Below are 18507 nucleotides of genomic sequence, written 5' to 3' on the forward strand. Positions count from 1 at the left end.
TGTGAGCGGTAAGCTGCCTCATGGGCTCTTAGAAGCTATGTTAGTCACCCCTAATCTGAACAAACATATAGGTTGCTGTTGTTTAAGAGCTGGAGGACTTCATTTCACGAATTTTGCACAATAGCTGCAGACTCTCCCAGGCTGAGATTAAGCAGTATGAATCTGGGTTCTGAATGATGTGTGCCCCACATGCCATCTTTCTGTCGGTCTGTTGCAGAAATGCCTTAAGAATTTCCCCCAAGTCAGTGACTGAGTTCCAGTTCTGTCCTATAGAAAGAGAACCACTATCCTACAAAATATAATATTCAAATAAGAGAACTGGAATAATTTGAACCAAAGATTAGAAGGGGGGGAGTGAGAGAGAGAGAGAGAATTTGCATCTTAAAAAGCAGCAGTCTCATTGACATTCTTCTCATGGATATTAAAGAAAGGCAAAGGAAAGTTGTAACTGTTGAACACCATCCAAGCATTGATACATTTTTTAGCATGGTCAGTGAGAAATGGCTCCTAGGAACTCTGAGTCTCCTCCTATTGCATTACGTCTTTGACTAAGAAAGTGACCATTTGCTCTTGGTTCCCTAAGTCGTATCAGCTTATTTCTGCCTGGCCATACAAAACTCTTAGCATATTTGAAGCCAGCATTCGTCTGCCAAAGAAGTGGCACCTCTCCCCCAACTCCCATCAAGGATAAAACAATAAGCGGAGAGAGAATGACCGAAAGCAATGGAATCAGGTAAAGTAATTTTTGTAAATTCGATATTTCTTTCCTAAGAAATGGTGGCTGCAGTCCAATGCAAACTTACCAGCTAGAGTCCTACTGAACACAGTGGGGCTTGCATTGGAGTGAACATGAGGAAGGTTGATTTTTTGTGCATTCTGAGAGCTTGGACCTGATTCTGCTCTTGTAAGAAATTAAATGAGTGTTCTCTCTCATTCCATGACAACAAGTAGTAAATGTTGTAGATTTCAGCGAACGCTCCCTGTAAATCAGCAGGCTATGGGTTGCTCATTTAAAACTGGTAACAAGGATAACCAAACAAGGAATTCTTTGTCAATGGAAGGACGTGGAAGTTTGCGCACCGCTTCTCATTTGCTGACATTGACTTGGGAAAGAGAACTTTTGCCCTTCAAAAAATAGCTACTTTGCACCTTGTTTTTTTTTTAACAACAACAACAATCAAGCAATAATTTTAAGTTGCTGAACCTTCTAATATTAGCATACTATGTATGTTAGTACATAGATGTGATACTATTCCCCCCCAACCAACCCCCCCCACCTGAAACCAGTAAATGGAGAAAATAGAACAGGAGAGAATGAAGTGGGGAAAGTAGCAATTTGCATTCCGACATGGAAACAAGTGCTGCTCAGTTGGGAGTGAAGCCAAGTCATAAGAATGCATGCAGAAAGGGGCAGGCAGGGAACGGGAAAGGTTTGTAAAATCGCAAGGTATTCTGCAAACCACATACATGTACACAAAGCAGCAAAAATTGCTGTTATGGGAGTAAAAAACCAAACAACAAATAAATAATAATAATAATAATAGGAACAACAACAACAACAACAACAACATAATTTGCACTGATTTTCTATACTAGACACCATTATGTTGTTGTTGTTGTTGTTGTTGTTGTTGTTGTTGTTATTGTTGTTACTATTATTATTTATTTGTTGTTTGGTTTTTTTAACCAAGGTAATTCAAAGCAACTTACAACATATAAACAAACACAGATGTTGAAACTGTCATAAAAGAAAGAAATCTAAAAGACAGTTCTGTTTTTAAAAGGCAGGATTAGAACATCCCACCCACTCAAGGATAATTAAGAGCCAAAGACCTGGAGAAAAATAATGGAGTCTGGTGTGTGACATTGGGAGTGCGGCAAGGCAAGGCACAGCTGGATTGGCTGTGGGGTTGGCTGTGGGGCCCAGTTCCCCATGGGGAACTCAATCATGCAGCTAATCCCCACTCAGAAAGCAGCTCTGCCAACCAAATGCAGGGTGCTTTGCTGGGCATAGAGCTTGCAACACCCCTTGCAGTTCCCAACTTCTCCCAAACCAGGTCACTGTCAGATAAATTGTCCTGCCCACCTCTCAAAGTTGGCTCAGGGGGTGGGGGTTAATGAGCAGGGCCAGCCACCCTGGGCTTACCTGAACAATGAATAAGACTGAAATTATTATGCAGCTCAGGACCACCATACCTCAAGGACTGCCTCTCTCCCTATGAACCTCTGAGTCCCTTCTTTGTGTGCTGCCTCCGTGAGAAATCTGGAGGGTGGCAACATGAGAAAGGGCCTTTTTTGTGGTGTCTCCTCAGTTCTGGAATGCTCTCCCCAGGGAGGCTCACCTGGCACCTTCACTACATGTTGTTGGGCACCAGGTGAAAACATTCCTTTTTAACCACATTTTATGCAAATCTATCTCCTTTTTTCTTTTGGTGATGTGCTTCTTCTGAGTCCATGCAAAACTCTGCCTACAGACTTTCTTCCCCCTTCTTCAGGAATTTGTCAGAAGCACAGAACAACTGGAAAAATTCTGGAACAGGGCAAGAAGATTCCTCAGGTAAGCATATGTCAGGAAAGGGGATACCCACAATGTAGCCCATAATTGCCTAATTGGGCCTTCTGTGAAAGGGGGTGGGGGGTGGAGGAGGATGCACAAGAGGCCAATTAACCTGCTCCAGGTGTAGCACCCATCTTTGCTGCAGGTAAGCGTGGGGGGAGAGCAACTCCTAAAGCGCAGCAAACGCAACTTATTCCTGCTCCTGCAGCGCAACCCAAACCGCCTCCTGAGTGCACCGGCACTTTCTCCCACATAAGTTGGATGGGAGCCTTCTGGATTTGTCCATGGTAACTTTTTATACTGTTAACCTGAGTTTCATACCTGTCCCTGCTGTGCGCACAGAGTTTCAAATGCGGCTCCTTTCCCCTCTTGTGGTCTGCGACCTCTCTTGCTCAAAGCATAATCAGGAAAAAGCCAAAAATGAACTAGTTGTCGGTGTCTGCAGAATAAAGGAGCTTTTGTGGGGACCTAGAATGGCTTTTCTGTTCCTCAACAACTTTGTGCAGGGTTTCGATGGCACTCTGCCATTTCTTGCTATGGGAGCATTTTGCCATTGTTGAACAGAGCCAGCTTTAAAAAGGGGCTTCCTTGCTTCTGGGACTCAGAAGGGCTTCCCCATTGTGTCTGTTCCTCCTTTGTGTGCCGCAACTTCCTCAGTGGTGAGAAGAGCCCTCTTGGATCAGACCAAAATCCTGTCTGATCCAGCATTGGGTTCCCTAAGGGGGGGGGCAGTTTGAATCAGTCTGCATTGAAAGGCAAAATAATAATAATAATAATAATAATAATAATAATAATAATAATAATAATAATAATAATAATTTATTATTTATACTCCGCCCATCTGGCTGAGCTTCCCCAGCCACTCTGGGCGGCTCCCAATCAGTGTTAAAAACAGTACAGCGTTACATATTAAAAACTTCCCTGAACAGGGCTGTCTTAAGATGTCTTCTGAATGTCAGGTAATTATCTCTTTGACATCTGATGGGAGGGCGTTCCACAGGGAGGGCGCCACTACTGAGAAGGCCCTCTGTCTGGTTCCCTGTAGCCTCACTTCTCGCAATGAGGGAACTGCCAGAAGGCCCTCGGCGCTGGATCTCAGTGTCCGGGCTGAACGATGGGGGTGGAGACGCTCCTTCAGGTATACAGGACCGAGGCCGTTTAGGGCTTTAAAGGTCAGCACCAACACTTTGAATTGTGCTCGGAAACGTACTGGGAGCCAATGCAGATCTCTCAGAACCGGTGTTATGTGGTCCCGGCGGCCACTCCCAGTCACCAGTCTAGCTGCCGCATTCTGGATTAATTGCAGTTTCCGGGTCACCTTCAAAGGTAGCCCCACGTAGAGCGCGTTGCAGTAGTCCAAGCGTGAGATAACTAGAGCATGCACCACTCTGGCGAGACAGTTCGCGGGCAGGTAGGGTCTTAGCCTGTGTACCAGGTGGAGCTGGTAGACAGCTGCCCTGGACACAGAGTTAACCTGCGCCTCCATGGACAGCTGTGAGTCCAAAATGACTCCCAGGCTGCGCACCTGGTCCTTCAGGGGCACAGTTACCCCATTCAAGACCAGGGAATCCCCCACACCAACCCGCTCCCTGTCCCCCCAAAACAGTACTTCTGTCTTGTCAGGATTCAACCTCAATCTGTTAGCCGCCATCCATCCTCCAACCGCCTCCAGGCACTCACACAGGACCTTCACCGCCTTCACTGGTTCTGATTTAAAGGAGAGGTAGACTATTTCTACTTCCCCAAACAGTATTCTCACAGAAACCCAGCCATCCTTTGAAATTTGCACTTTGTTTAATTTTGCAATGCAGTTTTCCCACCAAATAATGCACACAAAAAGGTATATACTGAGGATAAAGTGTGCCACTGGGCTGCATGTTCCTCACCGCTGTCCCACATGAATGACTTTGTGCACGTAGAAACGTGGCACAGCAATGAGAGGACAAGGCCAGATCCTTTGTCCTGGCTTCAGGAAGTTCTTATATGGAAGAGCATTCAAATATTGTATCTCCCACCTGGTGGGAAAACAAACAAATGGGTTTTGCACCTTCAACAATTCCTCCGCTCGCCCTCCCCCCCTCCCCCCCTCCGCCGGCGGTCCCGCGATTCTTGGCTTTTTGGCGGTTGGCGCAGAAGGAAGGCAAGGGGGGGGAATTGAAACTTACACTTTCGTGCGTCCCTCCTGGCGTGACGCTGCGCGCTGACGTCACGGGGCTGTGGTGTGCCTCGAGATTTTTTTCATGAAACAAGTGTGCCTTTGCCCAAAAAAGGTTGGGAAACACTGATCTAGATGCTATACTCCTATTGATGCAGCCCATAATTGCATTGGCTTTTTTAGCTGCTGCGTCACACTGCTGGCTCATGTCAAGTTTGTGGTCAACCAAGACTCCTAGATCCTTTTCACATGTACTGCTCTCAAGCCAGGTGTCCTCCGTCTTGTATTTGTGCCTCTCATTTTTTTTGCCCAAGTGCAATACTTTACATTTCTCCCTGTTAAAGTTCATCTTGTTTATTAGCTATGATAAGAATGGAACCTCCATGTACAAATACAGTATACCTCTGAATATCAGGCAGCAGGGGTAAACATTAACAAGGAGTGAGGACTATTGCCTTCAAGCCTGGGCTTCCTGCTGGCAACTGGTTGGCTACTGGGGGGGGCAGGACATTGGACCCTAATGGATATTTAGACTTACTCAGCAGAGCTCTTACCTTCTTAGCGCTCCAAGCTTTTGTAGTTTTTATTCCTTTAAAAATCTTGACAGTGAGGAATTGCATCTAAATGCCAAATCCCACTTTCTCTATAGCAGAATAAGCTGCCTGTAGAATGGGTGGCAAGCACTGAGACATCATTAATGAGAAAATTGTTATGTGCCGCCTCAATCGCTAAGCATGGAGAAACTTCAGGGATTCCAGGGCTCCGTTTCCTTGGAGATGGTGGTGTCTTGAGGATGTGTGGTTTCAGTTGCACACATATAGAACCTGAGCCTAAGATGGAGGGGCTCACAGCATTAACGCCCCAACAGATGTTGCTTCTCCATTAGTCTCAGCTTGAGAAGTAGCACAGAACAAGCAGGGTTCTGGGTCTCCGGATTCAGTGGCAGACCTTGGCAACTCAGATTTCAGTGGCCCCCTGTGTGATGCCAACCTCTGGTGCCCCCCACCTCTCGCCTTCCATTGGACACCATAGTTGTGGCACCTGCTGCAGTGCCTGCAAGGCTCCCTGCCCTGTGCAACTGAACTGGCCTAGATCTGCCTCTGCCTGCTTCCAGCTCAGCTCTCTCTCCCCACTCTACCCACAGTTCTCCTCCCAAGCAGCTAGTGGGGGTGGGAGTAAAGGCCACCCAATAACCTGGAGGGCAGTTGGCTCTTACAACTGAGCTCGGGTTTTTTAATATGCTGATGAAGACCCTTAGGTGGCCCCCTAAGGTCACTTAGCCTTACAAAGAAACCTGTCTGACCAGTCCAGAAACCTCCTCCATGAGATTCCAGTCCTCCCTGGGCCCAAGAGCCCAAGATCTGGATGGGACCCAGGGCATCATACAGACTGGCCCCGCTCCTGCAAAACACAAGAGAATATTTCATTGTCTGCATGGAGATGCATGGGTGCTGCAGCAGTCTTCTATTTCTCTGCCTGTTCCCCAGTGCCTCTCTGGACCACGTCTGCTGATGGGCTGGTTAAGCTGAGGATGGACCCCACATGTCTGCAAGCTCCCATAACTGTTCATCAGATGTTTCAAGAATCCTTAGAGAAATATGGGTCTCTCAATGCAATGGTCAGCAAGAAGGATGGGGAATGGGAAAAGATCACCTTTGCTGAGTATTACAACTATTCTCGCAAAGCAGCTAAAAGCTTCCTGAAGGTAAACTTGGGGGGCCTGAAGCGGGAGATCCAAAATGCTGTCCTTTGGGGTGTGGCTCTTGTGTGGTTGCTTTTCAGAGTAATTTTTAAAGCTTAAGGAGAGGTGTGAACAATAAGGCCACCCAATAAGAACTGACGAGCATCCCAGGAGGGTGGGCAGGTCCCTGGCAGGAGGACCAACAGCCCCAATGTCAAGAGCAAGCCTGAGAGATGTCTGGTCCAGAAGCTGTCTGTGTCTCGGGGGGGGGGTACTGCTGTGCCAGTGGGCCAAGCTCATAGTGTTTCTATTAGTGTTTCAAGCCCTAGCAACTTGGGACCAGCTGACCTACAAGATGGCCTTACAAGACTGCTTCAATCTGCAGAACTGGCACTATTGTAGGTGCCACATAATCCCAGTTCCACATGTGCTGGAAACTGATCTTTTAGTGCAGCAGCACCTGCACACTGGAACTTCCCACCTATTGACCTCAGGCAGCATTCAGACTCCTATTTCTTTTGCAAAAAATTGTGCTTTATCTTCTCTCTCTCTTTCTCTCTCCAGCTTGGCCTTGAGCGATTCCACAGTGTAGCGATACTTGGGTTCAATTCCACAGAATGGTTCATTTCAGCCGTGGGAGCTGTTTTTGCTGGGTAAGCTTTGGAGGAGGCATACAGGACTTATTTCAGGCACTGTTCAGCCAACCTTGCTTTGCAAGATCAGAAACAAAAGGAACCACCATTTATTCCATTATGTCACCACCTCACCAGTATTTCATATATTTTTTTTTTTACTCTTTTCTTATGTTGATAGCTCACCTTTCTTCCAGCTTGGAACCCTGAGCACATGTGCTTACCTTTTGCAAGACTATATCCTGGGGAACATATTCTATACTGTAAAGCCAGTGATGTGGAGCCTGTGGCCTTCCAGATGTTGTTGGACCCAACACTCATCAGCCTAGCCAATGGCAGGGGTCAGTGTCCGGCAACACCTGAGTGGTCCAGAGGTCAGGGTAAGGGACCCCTGACCATTAGGTCCAGTCGTGGCCGACTCTGGGATTGCGGCGCTCATCTCATTTTATTGGCCGAGGGAGCCGGCGTACAGCTTCTGGGTCATGTGGCCAGCATGACTAAGCCGCTTCTGGCGAACCAGAGCAGCACACGGAAATGCCGTTTACCTTCCTGCCAGAGCAGTACCTATTTATCTACTTGCACCTTGAGGTGCTTTCGAACTGCTAGGTTGGCAGGAGCAGGGACTGAGCAACGGGAGCTCACCCCGTTGCGGGGATTCGAACCGCCAACCTTCCGATCGGCAAGCCCTAGGCTCTGTGGTTTAACCCACAGCGCCACCCGCATCCCAAGAGGTCAGGGTAGAAGACTCCAATTTCCAGTGTTACTTGCACTGTTTTCATTACACTGCTGCTTAGTTTCCAACAAAAATTACATCATTGGGCTTGCTGTCCACTGTGGTGGAATTTTGTGCAATTCGCTGCATTGTCATTATGATGTGATATTCCATTCCGTTAGTTTCAGTGTGAAATAAACACAATGACAATGGGTGTATATCATCCATTATGTGTTGATTTGTGGACTGAAAGCAACAATAACAGTAAATACAGTCCATATGCATCAGACTGATTTCCATTCTGGACACAGGACGAATGAGTAAACATTGTCAATTTCCACACCAGTTTCCGTCGGCATCCTCCGACCTCCTGAGCCACAGATCCCCCAGCCTTATGAGTAATTCTGGCAGGGTGAGGAAGGAGCCTTGGAGTACCTGGTGTGACCAAAGCCCTTGCAAGGATGGTCACATTTCCTATCTGGACTTGGAATAACCAGCCAGATTACCAGTGTGGCTAGAAGCTGATGCTGGAAGCTAGAGAGACAGAGGCATCTCTGCTCAGCACTGGACCCCCGGCTGGGGGGGGGGGGCTTCCCTGGCAACCTAATGGGGAAGTGACAACTGCTGGAGGGTTAATGCTGTGACTGCCTCCATCCCATGCTCAGTTTGTGTATGGGTGTAAATAAAACCATAGGTTCTAAAGACACCACCGTCTCTGCTGACCTTTGTTGCAAGGAAAGTGCAGGAACCCCTAGAGCCTCTCGGAGACTGAGGTGCGCACAACATTGCCAGGAAGCAAAGCTTTCATTTTTTAAAAGTGTCTTTCCCTCCCCTTCCAGCGGCATTGTGACAGGGATCTACACAACCAGTTCTCCTGAGGTCTGCCACTACATTGCTCAGGACTGCCGAGCTAATATCATTGTGGTCGAAAACCAGAAACAACTGGACAAAATCACGCAAGTAAGAGACTCCAGCTTCTTCTTCTTTTTACTGACCTGCACAAGAAAGCTAACCCATTCCCAGAGGAATCGACTGGGGGCTGAAAGGCAAGGCTGGTTGCAGCTGGAGATGGACCATGCTCTGGAGAAGGCACCTGCTCTGCATGCAGAAGGTCTCCGGTTCAATCCCTGCCACCCCCAGTTAACAGGATCAGATAGCAGGTGCTAAGAAATAACCTTCTGCCAAAGAGCTGCTGCCAGCCAGGGAAGACAATACTGGGCCAGGTGGAGCAGCGCTCTGATCTATCTGCAGGAGGGCCTTGTTTTCTGGGAAGGCCTGAAGAGCAGAGTCAGGCCTCACTGAGCTGGGTTGTATTCCATCAGCCTGAGCAGCTGCATATGAGGAGGACACTCCCCAGATCAGCAGACCTTGCACTGGTGCTGGCGAAGGGGAGGCTGTGTGGGTGGTAGTGCCCCCTGGGTGTGGGATCACTTGGCAGGGTGCTGGGAGGCAAGGGGCGGCATTGAAAAGCTGGGCTCACTGGATCAAGTTCATCCATTTTGTTGAATTAATTAAACCAAATACAAGCACCCCCTACTTACTCACATTTTACTTGCATGCAACTGTGTATACGCACAGCACCAGGAAATACCGGTAAATAAATAGAGTCCAGCCAGGTAATGGTGGGAGAGAGCTGGAGAGTCCTCATGACTCCCAAGGAGACCCTCCCTGGAGCCTGAAGGGGACAGCAGTGAGGGCAAAGGATGCCCCAGAGAGACCAGTGGCGCAGTGGGGATCATCGGCTGAGGGGAGGACTGCAGGGCCTGCGCCCTTCCAGGGCCTTTTCCAGCTGGCCCAGGCCCTCATTTGGAACAAACTTTTGGGGAAGTGTGGGAAGTTGTTCTGCTATTGCTTCCCTGTTCCAAGTGGTTAATGTGTTTTAAAATGTCCTTAAGCAGCCGGTGGCATTTTAAATTTTTCTTTCTTTTTCTCCTTTTTTGCTTTGTTGGGGGTGGGTGGGTGGGATGGATATCTGGTTGGGGATTAATTTTAGTATAATTGTTCTGTTTTTGTAGTTTTATTGGTTGTTGTATAGTTTGCGTTTTGTTTTTAAGGGCTGCCGGGGAGTGGGGCCCCAGCCAACACGATGGCTGGGACAAGGTCCACAGGGGGGGAAGCACTGGGACATCCGATCTCGGTGATCATGGGCAGGAGGAGGAGCTACGCTAAGACCAGACCATGTCATTACAGAGGAGGCAGGTTTAGTCGTTGTTTGAAGACTATCCCTGCCTCCGGGTCTGGTCTTGACCGGATGGATACTGGAATCAACAAGGGAAACCCACATGACCTGAAGGTGTTGCTGTGTAATGCCAGGTCAATGATGAACAAAACCACTGCCATCCATGACTTGATTGTGGATGGAGGACTTGACCTGTCATGTGTAACAGAGACTTGGTTGGATGAAGCAGATGGGCCTGTCTTAGCTTCTGCTTGTCCACCAGGTTTCTCTTACGCACAACAACCCAGGTCATGTGGGTGGGGAGGGGGGGTTGCAGTGATTTTTAGGAAGTCATTAGTTTGCACCAGGCGTCCTATTGGGAAGACCCAGTTTTCTGAGTGCATGTTCTGGAAGTTGGGCAATAGGGGCAGTACAGGATTCCTTTTGGTGTACCGACCTCCCCACTGCGCCAAGGATTCCCTGCCTGAGCTGCTTCAGGTAGTGGCCCATGTTCTCCTGGAGACACCTAGTTTGGTTGTCCTAGGGGGTTTTAACATCCATGCCAACACGACCTTACAAGGGGCCGCTCGGGACTTCGTGGAAAGCATGGCCTCCATGGGGCTGTCCCTGAATAAGTTTGGTCCAACTCATTGCCACGGACATGCCTTAGACCTGGTGCTCACCTCTAGTGAAGTGGGTGATCTGACACTAAGTAAAAGTGAAACAAAAGAAGTGCCATGGTCAGATCACTTCCTGGTGCAACTGGACTTCTCTGCGACCCTTCCCCTCTGCAGGGAGGTGGGACCAATTCGGATGGTCCGCCCCCGCCACGTAATGGATCCAAATGGTTTCCAGAGAGTGGCAGGGGATGCTTTATCCCATGTTGATGGCCTTTCAGCTGATTCCCTGGTGGCCCGCTGGAATGCGGAGTTAACCAAATAGCCAGCACGTGTAGACACAAAGTCAGAAAAGCTAAAGCACAGAATGAACTCAGGCTTGCTAGAGAGGTTAAAAGCAACAAAAAAGGCTTCTATGGGTATGTTCGTAGCAAAAGGAAGAGCAAAGAAACAGTGGGGTCACTCAGAGGAGAAGATGGTGAAATGCAAACAGGGGACACAGAAAGGGCTGAACTCCTCAATGCCTTCTTTGCCTCAGTCTTCTCCGATAAGGAAAACAATGCCCGACCTGAAGAATTTGGAGCAAATGATTCAGCAAAGGAAACACAGCCCAGAATAACTAAGGAGATAGTACAAGAATACTTGGCCAGTTTAGATGTATTCAAGTCTCCAGGGCCAGATGAACTGCATCCAAGAGTATTAAAAGAACTGGCAGATGTGATCTCAGAACCACTGGCAGTCATCTTTGAGAATTCCTGGAGAACAGGCGAAGTCCCGGCAGACTGGAGGAGGGCAAATGTTGTCCCTATTTTCAAAAAGGGGAAAAGAGAGGACCCAAATAATTACCGCCCAGTCAGTCTGACATCAATACCAGGGAAGATTCTGGAGCAGATCATTAAGCAAACAGTCTGTGCGCACCTAGAAAGGAATGCTGTGATCACCAATAGTCAGCATGGATTTCTGAAAAATAAGTCATGTCAGACTAACCTGATCTCGTTTCTTGACAGAATTACAAGCCTGGTAGATGAAGGGAACGCAGTGGATGTAGCCTACCTTGATTTCAGCAAGGCATTTGACAAGGTGCCCCATGATATTCTTGTAAAGAAACTGGTAAAATGTGGTCATGACTATGCTACCACTCAGTGGATTTGTAACTGGATGACTGACCGAACCCAAAGAGTGCTCATCAATGGTTCCTCTTCATCCTGGAGAAGAGTGACTAGTGGAGTGCCACAGGGTTCTGTCTTGGGCCCGGTCTTATTCAACATCTTTATCAACGACTTGGATGATGGACTCAAGGGCATCCTGATCAAATTTGCAGATGACACCAAACTGGGAGGGGTGGCTAACACCCCAGAGGACAGGATCACACTTCAAAACGACCTTGACAGATTAGAGAACTGGGCAAAAACAAACAAGATGAATTTTAACAGGGAGAAATGTAAAGTATTGCACTTGGGCAAAAAAAATGAGAGGCACAAATACAAGATGGGGGACACCTGGCTTGAGAGCAGTACATGTGAAAAGGATCTAGGAGTCTTGGTTGACCACAAACTTGACATGAGCCAGCAGTGTGACGCAGCAGCTAAAAAAGCCAATGCAATTCTGGGCTGCATCAATAGGAGTATAGCATCTAGATCAAGGGAAGTAATAGTGCCACTGTATTCTGCTCTGGTCAGACCTCACCTGGAGTACTGTGTCCAGTTCTGGGCACCACAGTTCAAGAAGGACACTGACAAACTGGAACGTGTCCAGAGGAGGGCAACCAAAATGGTCAAAGGCCTGGAAACGATGCCTTATGAGGAACGGCTAAGGGAGCTGGGCATGTTTAGCCTGGAGAAGAGGAGGTTAAGGGGTGATATGATAGCCATGTTCAAATATATAAAAGGATGTCACATAGAGGAGGGAGAAAGGTTGTTTTCTGCTGCTCCAGAGAAGCGGACACGGAGCAATGGATCCAAACTACAAGAAAGAAGATTCCACCTAAACATTAGGAAGAACTTCCTGACAGTAAGAGCTGTTCGACAGTGGAATTTGCTGCCAAGGAGTGTGGTGGAGTCTCCTACTTTGGAGGTCTTTAAGCAGAGGCTTGACAACCATATGTCAGGAGTGCTCTGATGGTGTTTCCTGCTTGGCAGGGGGTTGGACTCGATGGCCCTTGTGGTCTCTTCCAACTCTAGGATTCTATGATTCTATGATTCTAACCAGGGCTATTGACTGTACCTGGCTCTGAAGCGCCCTCTCCAATTGCATGGAGCCCGGACAGCCCCATGGTTTTCTTCGGAGCTGAGGGTGATGAAACAATCGTTGAGATGGCTAGAGCGTCAGTGGCAGAAAACTCATTCCGAATCTGACCAGACACAGGTTAGACCTCAAAGTCGAGCCTACCAAGTGGCGATAGCAACGGCAAAGAAGACTTTCTTCACCGCCTCTATTGCATCTGCAGAAGATAGTAGCAGGAGACTCTTTCAGCTGGTCCGCAATTTAACGGAACCACCTTTACCACTGGGGCCTTGTAAAGACCCCAAGATCTCCTGCAACGATTTTGCAAAGTTTTTTGCAGATAAAATCACTCATATTCGGAAGGAGCTAGACACCACCGTGGGAGCAGGGCTGGGGCGGGAGAGTGCTAGAGCTCTGTCTGGTCAAGTTGTATGGAATCAATTTCAATCTGTTACCCCTGAGGATGTGGACAGGCTGCTCGGACGCGTGAAACCAACCACCTGTCTCCTTGATCCTTGCCCATCCTGGCTAATAAAAGCAAGCCGGGAAGGGCTGGGCAATGGGCTCTGCGGGATGGTGAATGCTTCCCTCTGTGAGGGAACATTCCCAGATCCGCTGAAAGAGGCGGTCATTAAACCGCTTCTTAAAAAAACATCTTTAGACCCGGCCAGTATGGCCAACTATCGCCCAGTCTCAAATCTTCCATTCTTGGGCAAGGTGATTGAGCGGGTGGTTGCTGAACAACTCCAGGCACGCCTGGAGGATGCGGACCATTTGGATCCCTTCCAATCGGGATTCAGGCCTCATCATGGGACCGAAACTGCCTTGGTCACGCTGGTTGATGATCTCCGGCGGACTAGGGATAAAGAGCTGTTTCCTAGTTCTGCTGGATATCTCACATCCTTCTGGACCGTCTAGAGGGGCTGGGAGCTGGGGGCACTGTTATACAATGGTTCCGCTCCTTCCTCCTGGGCCGTGTTCAGAAAGTGCTGGTGGGGGATGACCGTTCAGACCCCTGGGCCCTCACTTGTGGGGTGGCTCAGGGTTCCATCCTCTCCCCCATGTTTTTTAACATCTGAAGCCACTGGGAGAGATCATCAGGGGGTTTGGACTGGGTGTCCATCAATATGCAGATGATACCCAGCTCTACCTCTCTTTCAAATCAGAACCAGTGAAGGCAGTGAAGGTCCTGCCTGGAGGCGATTGGAGGATGGATGGTGGCTAATGGATTGAGGTTGAATCCTGACAAGACAGAAGTACTGTTTTGGGGGGACAGGGGGCGGGTGGGTGTGGAGGACTGCCTGGTCCTGAATGGGGTAACTGTGCCCCTGAAGGACCAGGTGCGCAGCCTGGGAGTCATTTTGGACTCACAGCTATCCATGGAGGCGCAGGTCAATTCTGTGTCCAGGGCAGCTGTTTACCAGCTCCATCTGGTATGCAGGCTGAGACCCTACCTGCCCGTGGACTGCCTCGCCAGAGTGGTGCATGCTCTAGTTATCCCCTGCTTGGACTACTGCAATGTGCTCTATGTGGGGCTACCTTTGAAGGTGACCCAGAAACTACAACTAATTCAGAATGCAGCAACTAGACTGGTAACTGGGAGCGGCCGCTGGGACCACATAACACTGGTCTTGAAAGACCTACATTGGCTCCCAGTACGTTTCCGAGCACAATTCAAAGTGTTGGTGTTGACCTTTAAAGCCCTAAATGACCTTTAAAGCCCTAATGTTCTTCCCTAAACATTAGGAAGAACTTCCTGACAGTAAGAGCTGTTCGAAAGTGGAATTTGCTGCCAAGGAGTGTGGTGGAGTCTCCTACTTTGGAGGTCTTTAAGCAGAGGCTTGACAACCATATGTCAGGAGTGCTCTGATGGTGTTTCCTGCTTGGCAGGGGGTTGGACTCGATGGCCCTTGTGGTCTCTTCTAACTCTATGATTCTATGATTCTATGATTCTATGAAATGGCCTCGGCCCAGTATACCTGAAGGAGCGGTCCACCCCCATTGTTCTGCCCGGATGCTGACGTCCAGTGCCGAGAGCCTTCTGGCAGTTCCCTCATTGCGAGAAGCAAAGCTACAGGGAACCAGGCAGAGGGCCTTCTCGGTAGTGGCGCCCGCCCTGTGGAACGCCCTCCTATCAGATGTCAAAGAGATAAACAACTACCTGACATTCAGAAGACATCTTAAGGCAGCCCTATTTAGGGAATTTTTTGATGTGTGACATCTTAGTGTATTTTTGGTCTTTGGAAGCCGCCCAGAGTGGCTGGGGAAACCCAGCCAGATGGGCGGGGTACAAATAAATAGTAGTAGTAGTAGTAGTAATAATAATAATAATAATAATTTACATGGCTCAGCCTCCCCGCCTAACAGCTGGTGTGCTGGTAGCACAGCAGCAGCAGCCACAGCGGCCCTTTTCCTGCACATCCTCCAGCCGACTCCAGGGCTTCAACTCCAGTTGTGTGGAGAGAGAGAGCAGGGGAGAGAGCTGGAGAGCAGGGGTAAAATGGGTGTTTGGAGGCTTTTTAGAGGGTGCTCCCCACTTTATGTGGTTTCCTTTATGTGCATGGGGGCCCAGAATGCACCCCCCACATAAGTGGTGGGGGGGGGGGACACCTGTACTTTAAAATGGATTTTGAATAAATGTGCAATTGCTGATGGGTCATGAATTCAGAACAATGCTTATTATAGGGTAAAGGGGAGGGACACTGGGGATGAGTTATGGAACCAAAGGCGGGGGTGGCCCCTCAAAGTTTGGGAACCCCTGATAAAAGCCAAGCCTGCTGGGCGGGAGTTGGGTACATAAGCAGTGGCTCTTGTCAATAGATTGCTGGGGACAGGAGGAATGCAGGGTCCCAACCCGCAGAGAGTGTCCTTGGCCCAGGAAATCCTATGTACATGGCTGCTTGGAAGGAGCAGGGTCTCTTCCCTCCTTCTGCCTGCGTCATCCCTAGAAAGCACCGGCCGAGCAGATTTTCCCTTGCCCTGATCCTTTCCAAGGGAAAACCTGCTCTTCAGTGACAGATTGGAACAAAGGGCAATCCAGGGAAGTTGCTGTTTGCTCTGACTGAGCGCCAAAGAGTGGTTTTCCCTGAGGGAGGCCATGGGTGGTAGCTGGGGAGCAGTGGAACAAGAGGGGGTTTGGAGAAGCCCCAGGGCTGCGCTCCTGAGTCAGCCTGGTCACTAGCAGCTCAGGTGGCCCCATGGCTGAGAGTCTTTTCCCAGCTCTTCCGGGTTCACTAGCTATGGGGCTTTTTTGGAACAAGGATTTAAAATGCAATAAATTCACATATGTTTCATCTCCCCCCCCCCTTTAAATGTTGCACAGATCCAGAATTGTTTACCACACTTGAAGGCCATTGTGATGTACAGGGGGCCCTTGGCTGAGAAGCATCCCAATTTGTACACGGTATGATGGGCAAGGAACCACAAACCATACAAGAAATTCTGCTTATTTCTGCTTATCTGATTCATTTTGTCTCTTCTTCCTTGTTGCTGGAATGCCTCAAAAACAATGAAAAATGCCTCCAGGAGTGCAAGTTGTTAAAAATAGTAAAGAACAGCTTTTCTTGGGAATACATTGTGCATGCAGAATAGTTGGTGAGCTTGTTATCCTGCAAGCAGAATATTCCAATGACTGTTTTTAGTGAGTCTCTTTCTTCCTTTAGTGCAAGGATGGGAGAACCTCTCTCAAGCCAAGGGCCGCATTCTCTTCTGGGCAGCCCGGCAGGGGCCACACATGAACTTGACACACATTTGCAGTTCAAGGGCACTTTCCAGGCAGGCCAGGGCACCAAGAAGGCAGGCGAGAGGGAAGCCCAAGAGCCAGGGAGCAGCCTAAAGGGCTGCATCCAGCCTCTGGGCTGCAGGTTCCCATGCCGGCTATACCAGCATTCTGCATGAATTCCCTGAAGCCTCTGCAGAAGAGCCCAGGGCTCATTTCCCCCTTGCTCTTCAGATGCAGCCCAGCCTTTTCAAATGGCGGCATCAAATGTCTGTGGAAACGGAAACTTTACCCTGATGCAGGAGCTTGCCAAGAAATCCGCAGCCAGGCGGCTTGGGAGCAGAAGGATTAGCGCTTCATGGGATGACAGGGATCACTTGGCCAGGATGAGGGTATTATGAAGCGTCACCAGGGAAGGAGAACTAATCCTTGACCCATAACCAGAGGGATGGCACCTGCCCAGCAAGCGCAGAGGGCAGAAAAGGACGTTGGCTCATGGAGACTCGCCACAACAAGGAACGTGGATTCAGGAATCTTTAGCTCAAACATCCATTCTTTATCATCATGTAGCTATGCCTTAGACTTGACAAACAATTTGGTGTAGATAAGGGCAGCTTCAGATCAGCCCCTATCACTGACTTCAGTTAGATTAACTCTCCAGTAAGCGTCTGCTTACACATTATACATTTAAAGCACCTCACCCCCAGAATCCCGGGAACTGTAGTTTGTTAAGAGTGCTGGGAACTGTAGCTCTGTGAGGGGTAAGCTGCCATTACCATTTGAGCATGTTTGCAGCAAGTATCTTTAGTACAGGGGTCACCAACCTAAGGGCCATGGCCCGGAAGCGACCCGTGGAGGTCGTTTGACTGGCCCATGAGCTGCTCCCAAACTGAGCTGCCCGCTCACGCTGCGCTAAACCGGCATGGCACGGGGACTCGCTTCCATGGCACTGGGAATCGTGTCTGCGTACGTGCAGATGCCAAAAATCGCATCTGCGCAAACGCAGAGCCCGAAAATTGCGGGTGCGCGCGTGCAATCCAGCCCGCAGAGAAATCTCCATGGGACTGATCCGGCCCAGGCAAGATAAACCTTGCTGACCCCTGTATTAGCTGATTCACATGTACTTGTACGTTGGGGGAATTTAGTAAGAGTAACAAAGATCAGAGTTTTTTATTTCCCTCTGGTTAAACAGGCTATCAGGAAACAGAAGTTCAGCAATATTCACTGATTTATTTAGCACACATACGCCCTGCAATAAGGCTCCCAAAGCAGAACACGACAGTCCCGACCCTCAGGCTTATGAGAGCCCACCTGCTTTTGACATCTGCTCCTGAATTCCAGGTGGTGCTTATAAGAATTGCCACACAACTCCAAAAATTAGCTATTTAATTTGCTTGTTTTACTCTTCCCTCCTCTTCCCCTTTTTCTTTTGTGTCGTGTTTGGTTTTGCTTTCTTTTATAGATTGTAAGACAGCAGGGAGGGACTGTCTTGCTTTTATTATTATATGAACTGTTCTGGAAGTCACGTGGCTGAAGGGCAGGGTGAAAATGCTTTATATAAATGATGTCTCTCCTTCCTGTTCTATTGCAGATGGATGAATTTATGGAGTTGGGCAATGAGGTCCAGGATGGAGAGCTGGAGGCTCTAATTGAGTCCCAAAAGCCAAATCAATGTTGCGTTCTGATCTACACATCCGGAACGACGGGGAAACCCAAAGGGGTGATGCTTAACCATGACAATGTGTGTATTCCAGGCACCCACCTCTCCATGGGCTGGCCCATGGCAGGAAAGTGCAGCTTAGTCTTTAGCTTCAAATAGGCAGTACCTGGTCGTGGGAATGCTTGGAAGTGACTTGCCTTAAGAACACAACAGGACAGGAAAAAATGTTTCTTAAACTCTAAGCAAGAGAGCAGAACAATCCATGGGGTTTGTTGGGACATCTCTCAAAAGCCTGCCTCCAGAATGTCAAAAATTTCACCCAAACCAGAACGGTTCAGGCCATGGCAGCTGCAGGTAGGGCTGGGAATGAACCCATTTGAAATCATGGAGAGCT

General features: G+C 48.7%; 1 protein-coding gene across 4 annotated transcripts in view; it reads left to right on the forward strand.

The window, feature by feature from the left end:
- The first annotated feature begins 511 nt into the window (after nt 1-511).
- The window catches only part of ACSBG1 (acyl-CoA synthetase bubblegum family member 1), a 30663-nt gene continuing 12667 nt past the window's right edge, over nt 512-18507 (forward strand). Inside the window, exons 1-7 of one of the 4 annotated variants that reach the window (XM_081170599.1) lie at nt 512-733; nt 2475-2557; nt 6200-6417; nt 6958-7046; nt 8577-8697; nt 16058-16138; nt 18045-18194. In XM_081170599.1, coding sequence (XP_081026725.1) covers nt 711-733; nt 2475-2557; nt 6200-6417; nt 6958-7046; nt 8577-8697; nt 16058-16138; nt 18045-18194 — 765 coding nt within the window. In that variant the 5' untranslated portion in view covers nt 512-710. The remainder of the gene's footprint in view (nt 734-2474; nt 2558-6199; nt 6418-6957; nt 7047-8576; nt 8698-16057; nt 16139-18044; nt 18195-18507) is intronic. The other 3 variants (XM_081170600.1, XM_081170601.1, XM_081170602.1) reach the window with 3 other exon arrangements.

This window comes from Podarcis bocagei, assembly GCF_964188305.1.
Source record: "Podarcis bocagei genome assembly, chromosome: 14".
NCBI lineage: Eukaryota > Metazoa > Chordata > Lepidosauria > Squamata > Lacertidae > Podarcis > Podarcis bocagei.